The sequence below is a fragment of the Eurosta solidaginis genome, chromosome 5 (genome assembly GCF_040869045.1).
Source record: "Eurosta solidaginis isolate ZX-2024a chromosome 5, ASM4086904v1, whole genome shotgun sequence".
NCBI lineage: Eukaryota > Metazoa > Arthropoda > Insecta > Diptera > Tephritidae > Eurosta > Eurosta solidaginis.
Genome location: NC_090323.1, coordinates 129,207,171 through 129,229,118, shown reverse-complemented (window position 1 = coordinate 129,229,118; position 21,948 = coordinate 129,207,171). Strand labels below are relative to the sequence as shown.

Here is a 21,948-nt window from a genome sequence, read left to right as displayed (position 1 = left end):
GAGCAAACTTGATGAATTCTGAGTGGGATGTGTATGGATGTATGTATGTGATCGGTAAAAAACCCGGATTCGCTAGTGTTTAGGCGGCATAGGCTGTCATACGCCTAAATTCCCATTTTACAAACATGAATTTAATTATAACCCATCTATTGTATTATATTGGATTATATTGTATTTCATCTTATTTTACTCCCAAAACCTCATGAATTAAAAAAAAAATAAATGTAAGGCGCGATAACCTCCGAAGAGATCTAAGGCCGAGCTTCTCTTCCAATTTGCGTCGTGCTCCTCTTGATTTTCCCTACAATTTGGCCGGACGGGACCTACATACATGTTTTATGCCGACACCGAACGGCATCTGCAAGGCAGATGAGTTTTCACTGAGAGCTTTTCATGGCAGAAATACACCCGGAGCGCTTCCAAACACTGCCGAGGGGCGACTGCGCTTAAAAAAATTTTCTTCTAATTGAAAAATCATATTTCTAAAATTTTGATGTTGCTTTGCCCGGGGTTTGAACCCAGGGCATACGGTGTGGTAGGCGGAGCACGCTACCATTACACCACGGTGGTCGCCTCATGAATTACACTTAGCTTTAAATTCCCCATTAGGAATACTCATGGACGTGTGGCAGCCTCCACCGCGTAAATCGACCAACCTGTATTCGCCGCAATCAAAGAGTAGCGCTCCGGCATGATCGCCACCTGTCAGAAAACCACCACCTTTTGGTCATTGCTAAATTTTCATTCGTGCAAATCAACAACTTCGGCTTTTTCTGGTTTTAATATAATTTTATAAATTAGCGATTTGTCATTTTGCCTTCTAACCATATTTCAAAGGAAAAATCACCGTTTTTGTAAAAGTGAATTGAAGTCAAGTAAATACTCTATAAAGTCGTTGTCGATTGAAGTTAAATAAATTAGTGTATCGGAATTGCGTGAAACAAATAAATTTCGAGAAACCTCTGATACGGTTGTACCAAAACCATAGCAAATAAAATCAGCTATTTTCACCTACATAGCGATCTTATTATTTGCGATTTGAAAGAACCTATATTTGCTGTCGGATCATCTGCGATTTGAAGCAATCAGCGGTGCGCGAGACTATTGGCCACGCACATATACGAGCATATAAAAGGAGCAATTTGAAGATTCAGCAGCTGCTGTGGATAACACCCGAACAGCTATCATCCCATCAAATTTCACACGACGTTGTGCAGGTAACTCGCTTCCTAATACGTTGGTAAATCCTTCATATTGTGAAGAAAGACAAAAGTAATCTTGAAGCAGGGCCTTTTATTGATTGGAGCAAGCCCTACCCGTCTTAGAATACTACCCCTCACCAGCGACCACAGGCTCGAGTAACTAATGGTCCTTCTTTGCCATTGAAGAAACCAGCTCCTTTAATAACAATAATAATATATACTTACATTATTTATATCGCCCCATTAAATTTTGGTGGCTCCCGCCAAATATGAATTTTTCCCGCCAAAAATTTATAACATCGCAATAAATATATATATATTGTCACGGATATTAGCATCACTAAGCTATACCATCACTAAGGCGATGCTAAGGCCATGCTAAGCGATATTTACGTCAATAATCAAATCATGTATACACATATATAAGGCAGCCGAGAGATGTCACACACAGATGCATTTACTTATACGCCTATGTGTGCGCGAGAGACTGTAAACTACAAACATTCACATCAATAATTCAATCATTATGTATCTACATAAACGAATAAATAATTGCATCTACACATATGTACCGTGTACGTATACGAGCAGCGGAGAGTCAATGCGCAAACACATGCATATATCTGAGCTAGATGTAGAGGCGCAGGAATTCAGTTTGATTTGAGTTGTCAAGCAGTTACGACTAATGCGGCTGTAATGCGGCAGTTACTCACGAACGTACGTACCAAAAACGTGTCAGCTGACACGACCTATCTTATGAGTGTGCAATGTAAACGAAAACTCACCGACGTACAACGCCCGTACGTACGTAGCCCGGAACGTAGAAATCAAAACAATTTTGATTTTTTCCGTAAGAACGTGTCAGCTGATCGCTCTCTCACAAGACAGAGTTGCCTAGTAAACTTTTGTGCGCTAATTTTTGACAGTTTGCAATTTTATGCAAAAACACCTAATTAAAGTTTGAAAAATTGTGAAAATAATTCGAAATAATTATGTAAAAGTGCTGATTATAAATATGTAATCTATTTATACTTATTTAATATGTATTCCGGCCTTTTACAATATCAAAAATTAAATTGGAAAAAGTTGATGTTTCCATAAGCATACATGCAAAATGGTCAATGGCAACAGTGCTTATCTGTAAACAATACACACACATATATGTTATGTACATGTACACAGACGCACACATTGATTCCTACGGGCTTGAGAGTTCGGTCAAAGGACGTTTGTCGTACGAAGCACGTTTGACCGAACTCTCAAGCCCGTAGAAATCAATGTGTGCGTCTGTGTGCATGTACATAACATATTTGTGTGTGTATTGTTTACAGATAAGCATTGTTGCCATTGACCATTTTGCATGTATGCTTATGGAAACATGAACTTTTTCCAATTTAATTTAGATATTGTAAAAGGCCGGAATACATATTAAATAAGTATAAATAGATTACATATTTATAATCAGCACTTTTACATAATTATTTCGAATTATTTTCCCAATTTTTCAAACTTTAATTAGGTGTTTTTGCATAAAACTGCAAACGGTCAAAAATTAGCGCACAAAAGTTTACTAGGCAACTCTGTATAGTGAGAGAGCGATCAGCTGACACGTTCTTACGGAAAAAATCAAAATTGTTTTGATTTCTACGTTCCGGGCTACGTACGTACGGGCGTTGCACGTCGGTGAGTTTTCGTTTACATTGCACACTCATAATATAGGTCGTGTCAGCTGACACGTTTTTGGTACGTACGTTCGTGAGTTATGCGGCAGTTATGCGGCAGTTACCCACCGACGTGTGCCGTACGTACGGACGTTTGTCGTACGAAACACGTTTGACCGAACTTTCAAGCCCGTAGACATCAATGTGTGCGTCTGTGTACATGTACATAACATATTTGTGTGTGTATTGTTTACAGATAAGCACTGTTGCCATTGACCATTTTTCATGTATGCTTATGGAAACATCAACTTTTTCCAATTTAATTTTTGATCTTGCAAAAGGCCGGAATAAATATTAAATAAGTATAAATATATTACGTATTTATAATCTGCACTTTTACATAATTATTTCGAATTATTTTCACAATTTTCAAACTTTAATTAGGTGTTTTTGCATAAAAGTGCAAACGGTCAAAAATTAGCGCACAAAAGTTTACTAGGCAACTCTGACTAGTGAGAGAGCGATCAGCTGACACGTTCTTACGGAAAAAATCTAAATTGTTTTGATTTCTACGTTCCTGGCTACGTACGTGCGGGCGTTGCACGTCGGTGAGTTTTCGTTTACATTGCACATTCATAAGATAGGTCGTGTCAGCTGACACGTTTTTTCTACGTACGTTCGTGGGTAACTGCCGCATTACCCACCGACGTGTGCCGAACGTACGGACGCTTGTCGTACGAGGCACGTTTGACCGAACTCTCAAGCCCGTAGGAATCAATGTGTGCGTCTGTGTACATGTACATAACATATTTGTGTGTGTATTGTTTACAACAAAGCACTGTTGCCATTGGCCAGTTTGCATGCATGCTTATGGAAACATCAACTTTTTCCAATTTAATTTTTGATATTGGAAAAGGACGGAATACATATTAAATAAGTATAAATAGATTAAATATTTATAATCAGCACTTTTACATAATTATTTCGAATTATTTCCACAATTTTTTAAACTTTAATTAGGCGTTTTTGCATAAAATTGGAAACGGTCAAAAATTAGCGCACAAAAGTTTACTAGGCAACTCTGTCTAGTGAGAGAGCGATCAGCTGACACGTTCTTACGGAAAAAATCAAAATTGTTTTGATTTCTACGTTCCGGGCTACGTACGTACGGGCGTTGCACGTCGGTGAGTTTTCGTTTACATTGCACACTCATAAGATAGGTCGTGTCAGCTGACACGTTTTTTCTACGTACGTTCGTGGGTAACTGCCGCATAACTGCCGCATAAGACGATATCTAGCGAGCAATAGCAGTATTATTTTGAAAGTCAGTTTCATTTAAGCTATCAGTTTGGTTATTAAGCTATTCGTTGCACAGTTTGAGTGTTATTGTGAAGTATTTTAATAAAGACCATTTTTCCATTATTCAATATTGGAGTTATTTATTCAACAGTTTAGCGTTACGAACCCTGCAAAAACTCTCCACGTCATTTGACTAGTCATTTTAAGGTCATTGTGACTTTCTGCAGCGGTTATATTCATAGTCACGTTTGCATAGGTGTGATGAACTTTTGTGACCAAATTTTCCGTTTCGTTCCTATTAATGTGATCGTGCATTCCGCTCCCACTTATAGGATGTTAGCATAGCACTGCTCTGCTCACACACGCCACAATGCGCGTCAAAAGGCGGTAAAATTTGCGGTTTTTTCCTTTACATTTTCGAGTCATTTGACAATCAATTTTACTGCGGTTTTACCGTTTATATAACCGCCATATAACTTGAATTTTACCTGCCGATTTACTTTACCTGTAGCAGCCACGAGAATAAAATATGAACCAAAAAAATTTAATTTTCAATATTTATTTTTAATTATAATAACCAAACATAACATATAATATAAACATTTATTTAAAACATATCATTAGATTTAGTCAATTTTTGCCAAATAAAGAATATATGAGGCGCCTAGATGCAAAACCAGATATTTAAAAATTTTAAAATAATATTTAAATTGCGACAATATTGCAACGCCTAGCAACATTCTAAAAACCCGTGTTGAAAATTCATAACAATTTACAAAATTTCAGATTTTTGTGCTTTTCTAAGTTTTACATATCATGGATTCATCTGGTTTTGCATCTTGGAGCCTCATATATTCATGAAATTGCAACTTAAATTAATACATTTAATATAAAAAAGAAGTAAGTACTTTAATAATAACATCAAAATGTATTAATTGCTTTGAGCTATATTGCTGCTGCAGCTAACTTTACATTTGGACAATTCAGAAGTGTGTTATATTCATGTATAATTTGAGTTGTTTACATGGTTTCGAATAAAAAATTTGATTATTTGAATCAATTTAAGTCTACAACTTAAAGCTAAGTAGAAATTCAGATTAGATTTACTCTTGTTTTCAAATCAAGAATAATATTCAAAGGTGTCGTGGAATCGGATTGCTGTCGTAATTGAATTTGAAAGTAATAAAGTAAAATATGAATTAAAAAATGTAGGACTAGTAATTGAGTCAGATTATTATTGTTCTAAATCTAATCATTCAAGCAATAATTCTGAAACCCTAGCAGGAGTATTGAATGGTTTCAAATCTAATTCCAACAGCAATCGTATCACGACATACCCTATTATATATGTACATAAATTGTAACTTAAATTAATACAGTTGATAACAAGTAAGGAAGGTTAAGTTCGGGTGTAACCGAACATTACATACTCAGTTGAGAGCTATGGTGACAACATAAGGGAAAATAACCATGTAGGAAAATGAACCGAGGGAAACCCTGTAATGTGTTTGTATGACATGTGTATCAAATGAAAGGCATTAAAGAGTATTTTATGAGGGAGTGGGCCATAGTTCTATAGGTGGACGCCATTTAGGGATATAGCCATAAAGGTGGATCAGGGTTGACTCTAGAATGCGTTTGTACGATATGGGTATCAAATGAAAGGTATTAATGAGTATTTTAAAAGGGTGTGGACCTAAGTTCTATAGATGGACGCCTTTTCGAGATATCGCCGTAAAGATGGACCAGGGGTGACTCTAGAATGCGTTTGTACGATATGGGTATCAAATGAAAGGTGTTAATGAGCATTTTAAAAGGGAGTAATCCTTAGTTCCATAGGTGGACGCCGTTTCGAGATATCGCCATAAAGGTGGACCAGGGGTGACCCTAGAATTTGTTTGCACAATATGGGCATCAAACGAAAGGTGTTAATGAGTATTTTAAAAGAGAGTGAGCCTTAGTTCTATAGGTGGACGCCGTTTCGAGATATCGCCATAAAGGTGGGCAGGGGTGACTCTAGAATTCGTTTGTGCAATATGGGTATCAAACGAAAGGAGTTAATGAGTATTTTAAGAGGGAGTGGGCCTTAGTTCTATAGGTGGACGCATTTTCGAGGTATCGCAATAAGGGTGGACCAGGGGTGACTCTAGACTTTGTTTGTACGATATGGGTATCAAATGAAAGGTGTTAATAATGAGTATTTTTAAAAGGGAGTGGGCCTTCGTTTTATAGGTGTTCGCCTTTTCGAGATATCGCCATAAAGGTGGACCAGGGGTGACTTTAGAATTTGTTTGTATGATATGGGTATCAAATGAAAGGTGTTAATGATTATTTTAAAAGGGCGTGGGGCTTAGTTCTATAGGTGGACCCCTTTTCGAGATATCGCCATAGAGGTGGACCAGGGGTGACTCTAGAATTCGTTTGTGCAATATGGGTATCAAACGAAAGGAGTTAATGAGTATTTTAAGAGGGAGTGGGCCTTAGTTCTATAGGTGGACGCCTTTTCGAGATATCGCCATAAAGATGGACCAGGTGTGACTCTAGAATGCGTTTGTACGATATGGGTATCAAATGAAAGGTGTTAATGAGTATTTTAAAAGGGAGTAATCCTTAGTTCCATAGGTGGACGCCGTTTCGAGATATCGCCATAAAGGTGGGCCAGGGGTGACTCTAGAATTCGTTTGTGCAATATGGGTATCAAACGAAAGGAGTTAATGAGTATTTTAAGAGGGAGTGGCCTTTCTGTACCAGGGGTGACTCTAGACTTTGTTTGTACGATATGGGTATCAAACGAAAGTTGTTAATGAGTATTTTTAAAAGGGAGTGGGCCTTCGTACTATAGGTGTTCGCCTTTTCGAAATATCGCCATAAAGGTGGACCAGGGGTGACTCTAGAATGAGTTTGTACGATATGGGTATCAAATTAAAGGTATTAATGAGAGTTTTAAAAGGGAGTGGTGGTAGTTGTATATGTGAAGGCGTTTTCCAGATATCGACCAAAATGTGGACCAGGGTGACCCAGAACATCATCTGTTGGATACCGCTAATTTATTTATATATGTAATACCTGCCAAGATTTTAAGGGTTTTTTATTTCGCCCTGCAGAACTTTTTCATTTTCTTCTACTTAATATGGTAGGTGTCACAACCATTTTATAAAGTTTTTTCTAAAGTTATATTTCGCGTCAATAAAACAATCCAATTACCTTAACATATTTCATCCCTTTTTTCGTATTTGGTATAGAATTTTGGCATTTTTTTCATTTTTCGTAATTTTCGATATCGAAAAAGTGGGCGTGGTCATAGTCGGATTTCGTTCATTTTTCATACCAAGATAAAGTGAGTTCATATAAGTACGTGAATTGAGTTTAGTAAAGATATATCGATTTTTGCTCAAGTTATCGTGTTAACGGACGGACGGACGGACATGGCTCAAACAAATTTTTTTTCGATCCTGATTATTTTGATATATGGAAGTCTATATCTATCTCGATTCCTTTATATATGTACAACCAACCGTTATCCAATCAAACTTAATATACTCTGTGAGCTCTGCTCAACTGAGTATAAAAAAGAAAAGTAAGAATTTTAATAATAAATAAACTCACCTTATTGGTTTTTATTTTCCAATCGAAATCTTTTCCAAGCGAACAGAAAATAATTTTAAGCTTCAGAAAAAACTCCAATTATTTAAATAATCTACAACTTAAAGCTTAGTAGAAATTCAGATTAGGTTTACTCTTTTTTCAGATCAAGAATATTGAAAGGTGTCGTGGAATCCGATTGCTGTCGTAATTGATGAACTTAAAAATGTACGAATTGTAATTGAGTCAGACTTATTATTGTTCTAAATCTAATCATTCAAGCAATAATTCTGCAACCCTTAGCAGGAATATTGATTGGTTTCAAATCTAATTCCGATAGAAATCGTATCACATCCCTTATTATATATGTACGTGATATTGCAACTTAAATTAATACAATTGATATAAAGAAAAGTAAGTACTTTAATAATAACATAAACTCTCTTAATTGGTTTTTGTTTTCCAATTGAAATCTTTTCTAAGCGAGCAGAAAATAATTCTAAGCTTTAGAAAAGCTCCAATTATTTGAATAATCTACAACTTAAAGCTTAGTAAAAATTCAGATTAGGTTTACTCTTTTTTCAGATCAAGAATATTTAAAGGTGTCGTGGAATCCGATTGCTGTCGTAATTGATGAACTTAAAAATGTACGACTTGTAATTAAGTCAGACTTATTCACCCCTATTCTGCATTTCGATTACGTTCCCGTTCTACGCTCCGCTTCAATCGAAGTTTGGTATTCTGCATTACGACGGAATCGTAAAGAGAAGAGGAAGAGCAAATGATTTCTCGAAATCAGCTGTTGGTACGGAATGTGTGAACATTGGAACAAAATAAATTAAAGAAAATTAGTAAAAAACACTGAAAAACGGCAATATTTTATTATCCACGCCATTTTGTACAAAAAATAGCAATAGAATATATTGCCGCAGTGTTATATTTTTTTGAGTGAAGTGCTTTCTTAATTGTAAGTGTGTTTTTGTCGTTCTTTTGGCCAATTCCCTGCCGTGGCCACCAAGTTTTGTTAAAACGGATTCCTGCACGAATATAGTTGACATTTCTGAATTTTAAGGATGCTAATTTCATTGCACTGGCCTAAAATACTTTATAAAGGTTTATTTATTCTTTCCGCAAGGATTGTTTACGTTTTCGCTTCACCTTCCTCTACGCCGGCAGCTTGTTTTGGCATATAACTGGACCCAACGAACAGACACAAATTATAGCTGTCTATTATAATGGAATCAATAGCCGCGGCATTATTTATGGAGTTGGAAAGGAACGCATACGAAAATTGCCAGGCGAGAATGGAAAGGCAAATATTGCGAGATTTGTGTAATCCATTTGAGATGAGTGACGAATTGTAAGAAATTGAACTTAAAAGTGGTAAAGTTTAATGACTTATTTTCTTATTTATGTTCAAAAAAAAACTTTCGACTTAACAAGGATGCTTTCAAGTATGTGTTAGATACTTTAGCGGGGCAAATACGTCCCAGGACTTCGACATCGACATGTTGTTTTTGACCTGCAAACATATAAAAAACAATCATCATCAAGCCTTCTACGTTTCTTAACAAGTTTTACTTACATTTTTGTTGAAATTCTGTTATAAATTAATAAAAAAATAAAAAGAAAATATTTTTCCGCCAACTAATTTGCAACTTAGAAAAACGGAACTACGATCGAAATGCAGAATACAAAAAATCGAACGATTCGAAGTTGATCGAAAGAGATTGGAACACAGAATACCAAAATTGCCAAATTGAAAAAATTCCAATCCAAGTCGAAATGCAGATAGGGCTGATTATTGTTCTAAACCTAATTATTCAAGCAAAAATTCTGCTACCCTTAGCAGGAGTATTGATTGGTTTCAAATCTAATTCCGACGGCAATCGTATCACATCCCTTATTATATATGTACGTGATATTGCAACTTAAATTAATACTGTTGATATAAAGAAAAGTAAATACTTTAATAATAAATAAACTCTCTTATTTGGTTTTTGTTTTCCAATTGAAATCTTTTCCTGTGCAAGTTTCGCTAACCTGTGTTGGAAAAAGATATGATTATACTGTCTTCGATAGATAGTCGGGCGAGCCGCTACTCGGCGAAGTAGAGATGACCGTTGTGTCGGTGGCAGCTGTTACAACAGCAGTTTCTAACTTTACACCATCCGTACAGTGTGATGAATGCTTCACTGCCTTTTCCAATTGCTTGGCGCCAGCAATTTTTGCTGTTTGTAAAGCTTTAGCTGTAATGCAAATATATAGATGGGTTAAAGTGGTTTTCGTATGTTATTCAACAACTCACCACTATACCATCATCACAGCCCCCTCATCGATTTTGAATATGTGTACTGTTTCAGTATTCAGACCCAGTTCGTTTGGTGCAATATTTTCGATTTGATGAATATGTATACTATCCGTTAGGCAGACAATTAGGTGCAATCGATTCATTCATATACTGTGGGTATTTGAGCCGTAGACGCAATGGCAGATATTTTGATTCTTTTTGAAGTGTAACCTTTGTAAACAGTTGGGTTTCTCTGCTGTCACATCACCACTAGAGAGCTATTGAAGAAACGCTCCACCAAGATAATATGTGAGATTTACAAGCATAGATTTCTCCCACCTTTTCACAGTTATTGATGGAGAAAATGCGAAAGCCATATTTACCATCCAATACCGAAATAGAACTGTAGAGGAAGAAACATTTTATAAAATTTAATAAAATCAAAAAATGATAGTTGTGCTAAAATGGGGTAACATATTGTATGTTAAAGTATAGCGAAGTCTCAACGGCTTTGTCCTGGTGAAAATTGAGTTTGAATAGGTTTCATTCTTCATTCTTAGAAACATGTACGAAGGTACCTGGTAAGATATTAAAAATCCTCAACGCTTTTTTTGCTATAACTTAAAAAAACTCATATTCAAACTTCTGCTTAACTTCTACATATCAATAGCTACCTTTACCATCAGGAGTCACTATTGCTTCTACGCCTATGCTATTGTTTCCTACATCGATGAGCACTGTAATAAAATAAACAGCTATCTCCCCAATCTCTCCAGTTTTGTCGCCTCGCGAAACCTGATATTGTCACCAACCAAATCATCGGTGACCTTATTTAAAACATGACCGCGCCAAATGTCGACCATATGGCATTACCCTACCGACTGTCTTACACCCTAAAATTTTGGGTGTGACTTTCGATCAGGATCTACATCTTGAAGAGCATGTACTAGCAATTGTAACGAAAATCGTCGTTGGTGCGAGGTCTAAGCCGATCTCCATAGCGCCCGACTATGAGGAGGAGCTGTTTAGGACTGGCATCTACGCCGTTTCGCCTCATAGGAGGGCGGCGGGATGTCGGTGACCAAGAACTGCCAACCCCCTAATCCAGGGTGTTATGCGGACCGTGCCCATTGGACGATTTGTAGCCAGGGGATAAATTCGGCTGTACTCGAACGGAGCCTTCTCGATACCGGACCACCTCGGGAAGTATTGATGGCCTTACCACAGTAAGGGGCGCTGCTGTGGCTGACGGTTCTTTCCCCGTATATAATACTGGACCGCTGAGCCCGCCTTGTCGGGCTGGTGGTCGTACGACCAAGATGAACGACTCATTACTTAATTTTCATAAGGACGATGATAAGAAGAGGACTAAGCCGCAAGCCAAGGACGACAAATACGCATTAAGCGATGCGTCGGACTCGGGGAGCGAGAGTAGTGCTGATTCAATGAACTCCGTGTTGGAGAAGCACACAAATGAAAAAGGAGTAGAAGAGTGGAGAAGGGTACGGAGCAAAGAGCTCTCTCGAAGCACCGTGCAGTAATAAGAATTGTACAACGCTTGGGAGTAGTGGTGGACCCAACAGAAGAGGAGATCGAGCGCTTGGCATGAGCTCATGAGGCGGTAGAAGTAGGTCGAAGGCAGTTCAAAAGGTTTGCTGCGATAAACCCTCGGTTCTGCAAGCAGTATGAGGAGGAAGAAGCGTCGAATGGCAGAATGAAAACGCAACGTTCGGCGGAAGGCGACAAGCCTGCTTTCAAGAGGCAGAAAGGGCCCAGTCCCAGAGCCGCGACGCAGGGCAGTCCCATAGACAAGACAAGTAGGCCCAAATCTGTAAGACAGATGGGCCCCAATAGCGAGGTAGCAACTACCTCGAAGGCTGCGAGTCAGAGGGAAGTTCCAACTATGGAAGTGGGAGATAAGCCAAAGGAAGATAACGCTAAGACTCCGACTTTCTCGGAGGTGCTAAAGGGAGCTAAGACTCCGGCTTTCTTGGAGGTGCCAAAGGGAAATAACACTAAGACGCCGACTTTTCCCGAGAAGATGAGTGATGTGGCAAAGCAGTCACTGACTGTGGCGCTGGTTGATCGCAGTAGTCCTTTCGAACAGATGACTAGTGAAAGGTGGAGATCTGTAGAAAAGGAGCTTATTAGCTTAATGCTTAAGATGATGCGGGAATAACCAAGTAAGCTCCTTCCAACCTCTGATTCGGGGGATGGTATAATGGTATGAAGATGATAGCGTGCGACAACATCGCGAGCTTGCGGTGGCTGGAGGAAGTGGTTCCAAACCTCCAAAGGCAAGGCACGAACGCGCGGTTTGAGGTGGTGAATAAAGCGCAAATCCCCACGGTACCAAAAGTTAAGGTATGGATACCATGCGTGATGAAGTCGGAGGATACACTGCGACTTCTGCAAAATCAGAATCCGAACATACCGACACAGGATTGGAAGGTACTTACTGTATCTCGGCCTACGGAGGAAGGTCAGTTATACATCTTCCAAATAAACAAGCAGGCGGAGGATATATTGTACGCGCAGCTTGGACAAATTTCCTTAGGTACAGGCAAAATGTATATGCGCCTCAGGAAAAGAAGTCGCGGGTATTAAAGTCCTAACACGCTGGACGTGGGCGAAGTCGAAAAGGACCTCAAAAGCCTAAGGGAAAAAAGACAGGTTGAGGTAGCCCACGTCACCCCGAATGTGTTAGAAGGGGACCAACAGCCAGATGGTGCTGAGAGTCGCACAGAGGAACACCCGGCACAACAGGTACAAGAGGCTGAAGGGGGTTTCGAACACTCTAAACCAAAAGGGCTAGGGGAGGACGACGACGTCACGATGAAGGTGCTGGAGGGGGACAAGTAGCCCATTGGTGCTGCGAGTCCTACAGATAAACCTCCAATACAGTAAAGTGGCGTCGAGCGAACTCCTCCTCCTAACGCGCTGATCCAGGAGCCGTGGCTTCCATCGGGAGGAAAGGTTTCTGGACTTAGCGCGCGCGGATTTGGCATTTACTATGCGCAAACGGAAGAACGGGTGCCGGATGCTTGGCAGATTTGCGGTGCAGCAGTGATGCAATGCGTGACCACTGGTTTTTGCCATATTTCATTACAGCTGCTTTGAGGATTTCATCCTGAAAGTTATCAATTTAGTTAATAAACGGCCAAGAGTAACCAGTCGCGTCAAATGCTTACCTCAGTGTTTCTCCACACACCACCTTTTATCATAATTCGCGGCATGGTGTTATATAATTGTGAATTCTTTCGATGATCACAAAAATCAAATCAAAAATTGTTGTCGAAATAAACAGCAAAAATCATTGTATATTAAAGACTTTGGGAAAATTTTAGAATAGCACCCCCGAGTTGGGGAAAAACTTGGTATCAAATGAAAGAGGGAGTTCTCCCGATCACAAATATATACATTTTAAAGTGCGCAAACTTATAATTTAAAAGTTATTTGTTGTTAAAGTTTGCAAATTTAGCAAATTTCTATAGCACTTTAAATTACAATTTATACATCTTTCAAAACCTTAATCCACATACATATCTATATAAATTGGCAACGATAAACTTAAATTGCATTTTTGTATATTTCACATTTCATTTTTGCATTGTTTTTACTTATTATAAATGTTTTTATTAAATCAATAGCGCTTTTGTAGCAACATGCACATATATCTATATATTTTATTGATGACATTACCCTGCAAAAACGCTCCACGTCATTTTACTAGTCATTTTACGGTCATTGTGACTTTCTGCAGCGGTTATATTCATAGTCACGTTTGCATGGGCGTGATGAACTTTTGTGACCAAATTTTCCGTTTCGTTCCTATTAATGTGATCGTGCATTCCGCTCCCACTTATAGGATGTGAGCATAGCACTGTGCTGCTCACACACGTCACAATGCTCGTCAAATGGCGGTAATTTTTCCGTCATTTCACTCTACATTTTCGAGCCATTTGACAATCAATTTTACTGCGGTTTTACCATTTATATAACCGCCATATAACGTGAATTTTACCTGCAGATTTACTTTACCTGGAGCAGCCATATGAATAAAATATGAACCAAAAAAAGTGAATTTTCAATATTTATTATTTTCAATATTATTATATATGTACATGAAATTGGAACTTATATTAATCCAGTTCATATCAAACAGAAGAACTTTAATAATAAATAAACTCGCTTAATTGGTTTTTGTTTTCCAATCTCTTCTAAGCGAGTTAAAAAAATAATATTAAACTTTAGAAAAAAATCCAATTATTTGAATAATCTACAACTTAAAGCTTAGTAGAAATTCAGATCAAGAATATTCAAAGGTGTCGTGGATCCGATTTCTGTCGTTATTGAAGAACTTAAAAATGTACGACTATTAATTGAGTCAGACTTATTATTGTAACCCTTAGCAGGAGTATTGATTGGTTTCAAATCTAATTCCAACAGCAATCATATCACGACATCCCTTATTATATATGCACATGAAATTGTAACTTAAATTAATACAGTTCATATAAAGAAAAGTAAGTATTTTAATAATAAATAAACTCGCTTGATTGGTTTTCGTTTTCCAATTTAAATCTTTTCCAAGCGAACAGAAAATAATTTTAAGCTTTAGAAAAAACTCCAATAATTTGAATCAATTTAAATCTACAACTAAAAGCTATTAGAAATTCAGATTAGATTTACTCTTTTCTTTTCAGATCAAGAATATTCAAAGGTGTCGTGGAATCCGATTGCTGTCGTAATTGATGAACTTAAAAATGTACGACTATTAATTGAGTCAGACTTATTATTGTTCTAAATCTAATCATTCAAGCAATAATTCTGCAACCCATAGCAGGAGTATTGATTGGTTTCAAATCTAATTCCGGTAGCAATCGTATCACATCCCTTATTATATATGTACGTGATATTGCAACTTAAATTAATACAAGTGATATAAAGAAAAGTAAGTACTTTAATAATAACATAAACTTTCTTAATTGGTTTTTGTTTTCCAATTGAAATCTTTTCTAAGCGAGCAGAAAATAATTTTAAGCTTTAGAAAAAACTCCAATTATTTGAATAATCTACAACTGAAAGCTTAGTAGAAATTCAGATTAGGTTTACTCTTTTTTCAGATCAAGAATATTCAAAGGTGTCGTAGAATCCGATTGCTGTCGTAATTGATGAATTTAAAAATGTACGACTTGTAATTAAGTCAGACTTATTATTGTTCTAAATGTAATTATTCAAGCAATAATTCTACAACCCTTAGCAGGAGTATTGATTGGTTTCAAATCTAATTCCGACAGCAATCGTATCACATCCCTTATTATATATGTACGTGATATTGCAACTTAAATTAATACTGTTGATATAAAGAAAAGTAAATACTTTAATAATAAATAAACTCTCTTAATTGGTTTTTGTTTTCCAATTGAAATCTTTTCCTGTGCAAGCACATCGCTAACCTGTGTTGGCAAAAGATATGATTATACTGTCTTCGATAGATAGTCGGACGAGCCGTTACTCGGCGAAGTAGAGATGACCGTTGTGTCGGTGGCAGCTGTTACAACAGCAGTTTCTAACTTTACACCATCCGTACAGTGTGATGAATGCTTCACTGCCTTTTCCAATTGCTTGGCGCCAGCAATTTTTGCTGTTTGTAAAGCTTTAGCTGTAATGCAAATATATAGATGGGTTAAAGTGGTTTTCGTATGTTATTCAACAACTCACCCTATACCATCATCACAGCCTCCTCATCGATTTTGAATATGTGTACTGTTTCAGTATTCAGACCCAGTTCGTTTGATGCAATTTTTCGATTTGATGGATATGTATACTATCCGTTAGGCAGACAATTAGGTGCGTTCGATTCATTCATATACTGTGGGTATTTGAGCCGTAGACGCAATTGATATATTGTAACATTTGTAAACAGTTGGGTTTCTCTGCTGTCACCATCACCACTAGAGAGCTATTGAAGAAACGCTCGACCAAGATATGTTGCGATTTACGCGCATAGATTTTTTCCACCTTGTCAGTTATTGATGGAGAAAATGCGAAAGCCATATTTACCATCCAATACGGAAATGGAACTGTGGAGGAAGAAACATTTTATAAAATTTAATAAAATCAATAAATGATAGTTGTGTTAAAATGGGGTAAAGTATCGTATGTTAAAGTATAGCGAAGTAAGCGAAGTTTGACACCAACCATCTCTTTAATTGTAATGTGGAACCAACGCCTCTAACACCCCTTTCATTATGGTCCCCCTGTCGAAACAGCAAGTTTCCTTGGACTCCCGTTAGAGGATATTGATGATAATTTCTGATCGGTCGCACCTATTGGATGGGGCGAAGCACTGCTACAATAACAACGTGTGAAAGATGGTTGCATCATTCGTTTGTTGCTCCCTGTTGCTTTGCTTATATTTTTTCTCTCTCAATTTTAAACAAATTCGCAACAATAACTAAACTTTTAATTTGTTAACTAAAATAGAAATGCGCAACAAAATTTCAATTGGCAAATCAGCTGACTTCGAAGATTCGAAATTCCTATTCCCCAATTATTGTTCTCTCTAGGAGAAAAGAATTGGAGGAATTTTTCTCCGGTGCTATTAAGGCAATGACCTTTGACCTCGAGTAATTTTTTTTTAGCTCGAATAGGATAGATGGGGACTTTTAATTTTAACATTTTTATGGTAAACTAGAGGTCCTCACTAAAATTTGGCTTTGTAGTAATTTTTGTTATTTTAATTGTCTAAATTAGCCGTTCTAATATTAAAATCGCCACTCTCAATACAAATCAAAAAACAAGTATGAAAAAGTTGTTAACGTTACAGTGCTTATGGATTCATTTTAAGAGTGCATTAAAAGAAAAAAGTTTTGTTAAGCACATTTTTAAAAAGGAAAGGAAAGGTCGGTAAAAATGAGACTTACCATATATTCATATCGGCTGCTGAGAGGAATATCACCAAATCTCGGCTGCCGTTCCAAAAACTTCCTTTCTCAGAATTCGTTTGAAGAACGCCCTATCTTAGAATTTGTTTCATAAACACTCCAGCTATTGTCAAAATGTGTTGTATTTGAGCTCAGATCGGTCATTTTTGAAGCCAAATCTGAGTTAGGGCATTCTTCAACCGAATTCTGTGATAGGGCTTTTCTAATATACGGGGTTATTCAAATGTTTTCTGAGAAAGGTGCTTTTCGAAACGGCACCCGAGACCGGGTGATATTGTTGTAGCAGTGCTTCGCCCCACCTAACTGCTACAACAACAACTGGGTGATATTCCAATCAGCAGGCGATATGGATATAAGGTTTCATTTAGTTGTCCCATTTTTACTGAGCTTTTGTTTTTGTGTCTTTCGTTTTACGGATATGTTTAGATATAAGTTTTTTTTATTAACTTTTAAAATAAATCCATTTTTAACTGCCGCCCTATTGTATATTCTTACGATTTCAATGAGAATGATTTCCCACACTCTGAGCACGAGTATGGTCGCTCGCCGGTATGCATACGTATATGGCGCTTTAGCTTAGATGAAGGTGTAAAATCTGTGAATTAACGATCAGTAAAATGAATATCATTTACAATCACAGTCTTATAAACCTTTACCCTTGTTGCAGAAATTGCACGTATATTTTCGTTTGGGTTTTGGCGGCTGCTGAATTTTAGTGGCCAAATTTTGCTTTAATTTAGCCTCCTCCTCCTTTAAGGCTGTCATATTTCGCTCCCGCGTTTCTGGATCTTCGTCTTTGTGCGTAGTTAAATGCGTACGTAACTCCGTAAAGTGAGGAAAAGTTGATGGGCAAAACTCACATCTATGAATATTTTTGCCCAGATGTGTACGTAAATGCGACAGCACTGGACCGCTTACAGTAAAGGTGCATTCGCAGTATTCGCATTTGTATGGCTTTCCACCGGTATGAGTACGTATATGACGGCGTAGATTTAGAGCGTAGGTAAAGCTTTTTTTTTAAAAGCTTGTTGTCGCTGAAGTTTCACTGCCTTTTTGAGCGCTTTGAAAGCTTATGTGTGATGATGCATCATCACCACCCAAAGAACTATTATACTGATCTTCGCAATTTTCCTCTAGTATAGTAGATGGTCTGAGAAGTCTCACCATTTTCAAAGGTGAAGTTTGTAAAGTGGTATCGCCCACTATTGTGGAGTCCCACATTTTAGATGGCGCTTCAATATCTTCTAGTAGTGTTACATCAATACTTTTTAAAGGAGTTTCATTATCCAATTGATGCTGCTCCTGTACGCATAAGTCATGCAATAGACGTTGCAGTGATTGTGCTTCTTCATCTATTTCTTGTAGTTCTAAGATTATATTATGAAATTTATACCACGCAATCTTATCAACTTTCCATATGTTGTATATTCATTTACCTTGTTTACAAGGGATTTTAAAATAGTTTCCATCGGCGCTGCGCTTTTTAGCATCTTCTTTAACCATATCCTTGTTCTCGCTATGTATGTACTTAAATAGTGTGCTGTCAGGATCGGATGCTGTTTTATCACACATTTTTTCCAAAGCCATAAAACTTTCATCAGACGTACGTTGCTGTTGGCATTCGAATATAGTTTCGTCACAAGATGCCTTAGTTGAAAAATTATAAGGAATCCTCTTTATAGTGTTTGCATTGTTGGATTTATTTTCCTCCTCCATTTCAAATATTTTGTTCATTGAATTTCCGCTAACAGCAACGTTACTTTCGCGTTGATCCACATTCGCTACACGAGGAGCTGCGCGTGCTTCTAGCAAAGTTTGTAGATCCTCCTCTAAATCCAAGCTAAAGCGTTGGCAAGATACCGGCTCTTTAGCAGGCGTTGTAGCCTTTCTAAATGTGTTCGTGAATCGAGAAAAAAATGTTGAAGATATTGTTTGTATTAATTTTTAATAATAGGTATATATTACCATGCTAAAGTGATTTATCTTTTTAAAAGTAAAGTAATAAAGTTCTACAAGCTAGTAGCTACTTTTTAGTCAAAGATTTGGAAAAATTTCAAATTCTTATATAGTAAGCCAATTTACTCTACAGTATTTAAAACATCCATCTCCATGCTCACTCGAATGGCTCATCATAAACAAGCATGCAATTTTAATGATATATTTATAAGCATTTACCGTTGCATGAAAAGTAATTTCTTGACTTTTGCACGCCAAGCTTTATTTGCATGAAATTTTTCCAATCCAGACATTTGTATTCAGGAAAATTGAAAAAGAGCAACAAACATCCAAGTTATATTTTGTTGAACCACAGCAGACAAGGCGCGGTAATCTTCCAGGGTTTTCGTTACGAAATATCTTTTCCACATAAGCTTATACCACTTGAGCACGCTACGTTGTGTTATTATTTTATCCAATAGTTTCTTAATGGTTGCCCCATCATTTGAAATTGTGGCCTTACCACTGGAATCAACAATATGCTTGTCCATATTACGTGAACCCAATGTAGTGCGTACAGCGTCCACAATTGAATGCGAGGTATTGATGTTGGACATGATGAATATTTTTTACATAAAAACTCATGTACCCAATACAAGTTCAGGCATACCGCCGATAACACACCTTTTAAACGACGTTGTGTGTCCAAATCACTTAGCGGTTTTTCTTCTATGATTTGTAGCAATTCTTCAACAAACGTTGGATCATGTATGGGATGCGACCAAAGTGGACCGCCCATCTATATTTGGGAATATAAGAAACAATTTGGTGTGAACAATTGGTGCCAGCTAACCCTCTGAAAAAGCGACTGACGCGCCTTTTTGAACGGACATAACCGTTTAAACGGTTAAGCACCAATTAAGTAAGAAGGAAAAAATTTGATTTATTCGAGTTTAAATACTTAAGTGGGATAGTTGAAACTTACATGATGTTTATCACCGCAATGCGCACAATTTGTATTAACATTTGGTCCAGTTGGTATACCGAATTTTACTTCCGCATTGCCTTTATCTGAGATCTTGCTTTTTACAATACCCATAGGCTGTAGCGTATAGGTATCACAAACAGTGCATTGAAATACCATTCATTGTTTGCTGTGTTCATAATATAAAGATATGGTAAGTAATTGGATTGTGGTAAAAGGCCAAAATGCTGTATACCAACCTCATGCTATATTTACACTTCGCTTGACTACTATGCATACGCACAAATACGCGTATATAAAAATTGGCAGAAATGCTCAAAAGTGGCTCAATATATTTTCCATAACGATTAGAGTGCGTCTCAATGCAATGCAATAGTATACGCAATCCCATCTCATGGCAGCATTTCATACGCAAAGGCACAGAACTATATTTGGCATTGCAGGCTTCAGGCGTATTACCTGCCAGCACAGCCATATCATTCGCAGTTACAAGTAATGAACCCCCACTCGTCAGTGATTGTATAGCGCCATCCAGAAAGCGATTCGGACAACCATAAGGATCTAGGTCTATAACATCGAAACGCTTCTCATATGAAGTTGAAAGGTACATGAGAGTAGCTATTGATTCGTATATCAAACCTACATTGCATCCCCTTCGCTTGGCACAATTAAATGTTCCACTCCATTGTGTCGCATATTTACGCTAATGGAATCTACTGCCACCTTAGATAGATCATTTGCAACAATTTCACGCACGCCTGCTACTTCTTTTGCATAACTTGCTACGTAAACCTGTTGCAGCAAGCGCTTCCAATATTCGCAGTCCATCGTCGTATTTTACACCACCAGCCGTGTATGGTTTTTTGTCATTAGCATTGCTTGCTTTCCTTTGTATTTTGTGGATTTTTATGCGCCGCCGCTTCCCGCTCTCTTATCACCCGCTTTGAGTATACATTAAGTACTGAAATACTTAAATCACGATTAAATTCTTGTACTGGATTGTAGAATACGGCCCCGCTGGCAATAATTTCTGTAGTGCTTTCTTTGATCACACGTTCGGGTGCTTTGTCGTTCGTTGCGATCTGTTATTTCATAAAATTTAGGGCGATTTTGTTAATAACGCGAAACATATATTTATCTTATTTTCAGATATTTCCTCAACTTCCATTTTGGCTTTAAACTGCTGTGCATCCAAGTTTTTGTTATCAGCTGTTCGGTGGTGGCATACGCTGGCTGCTGCTTTCGTTGAACAGTGAATCGTGGAAACTGTTTCAACAGAGGAAATATTTAAGCATTAAAGATGCACAACACTGTTTTTTTATAAATCAACGATGATAGCCAGCCTTGGGAGGTTGTTGCTGCTGCTATCGTGGCCTTGCATTACCCGGTTGCTGTTGTGGTATATACCTTGGTATAACTGGATGTGGCGTCATTGCCCCACCTGGTCCAGTTGATGCGGACCACGAACAACAACCACCACGACCTACACTGTTTGGGTTCACTTTGCTGCTGCAAACACACCTCCGTCACAATAATTAATGGAGACCATGGAGGGGTATCCAACAAGAGAGGCTATTTTATTGCACACATAGCCGTTTTTTTACACCGAATTTTCTAATCTTTTTTTTTCAATTTTGGATAATAAATCTTAATGGTAACAAGATTTTTTTTCTTGTATGTATGTGGAAATCAAAATTTACTATTCTGCATTAGAATTGCTCACGATTATTTATACTATGCAATTACATATTTCACTTTCTTTCTTTATAAACATGCACACATTGATATGAGTTTTTTTTGCTAAAACACACTTTAGTAGACCAAAAAATATTAAATAATGCGTATATTAATTTCTGCAAAATGTAAATCACAGAAATTGAAAAAATTTTCCACTTTTCTGCAGAATTAGAAATGGCGTATTTTCAATTCAATTTTGGATAATAAATCTTAATGGTAACAAGATTTTTTTTCTTGTATGTATGTGGAAATCAAAATTTACTATTCTGCATTAGAATTGCTCACGATTATTTATACTATGCAATTA

At 37.3% G+C, this 21,948-nt stretch overlaps 2 protein-coding genes across 8 annotated transcripts in view; both read right to left on the bottom strand.

The window, feature by feature from the left end:
• Nucleotides 1-21,948, bottom strand: part of LOC137252732 (uncharacterized) — a 160,470-nt gene that overhangs the window by 84,807 nt on the left and 53,715 nt on the right. The window lies entirely within an intron of this gene.
• Nucleotides 14,115-21,720, bottom strand: LOC137252733 (uncharacterized). Of its 6 annotated transcripts, XM_067788812.1 has the most exons (7): nt 20,144-20,529; nt 19,905-20,073; nt 18,421-18,872; nt 17,641-18,351; nt 17,480-17,579; nt 15,759-16,120; nt 14,115-15,699 (listed from the first exon to the last, which is right to left on the bottom strand). In XM_067788812.1, the coding sequence occupies exons 2-4, from the start codon at nt 19,943-19,945 to the stop codon at nt 18,002-18,004; spliced, it is 843 nt and encodes a 280-aa protein (XP_067644913.1). In that variant the 5' UTR covers nt 19,946-20,073; nt 20,144-20,529; the 3' UTR covers nt 14,115-15,699; nt 15,759-16,120; nt 17,480-17,579; nt 17,641-18,001. The 6 variants fall into 6 exon arrangements, with proteins under 6 accessions (XP_067644913.1, XP_067644911.1, XP_067644908.1 ...); XM_067788810.1 differs by lacking the exons at nt 19,905-20,073; nt 20,144-20,529 and adding an exon at nt 20,548-21,720; XM_067788807.1 differs by lacking the exons at nt 19,905-20,073; nt 20,144-20,529 and adding an exon at nt 19,268-19,551.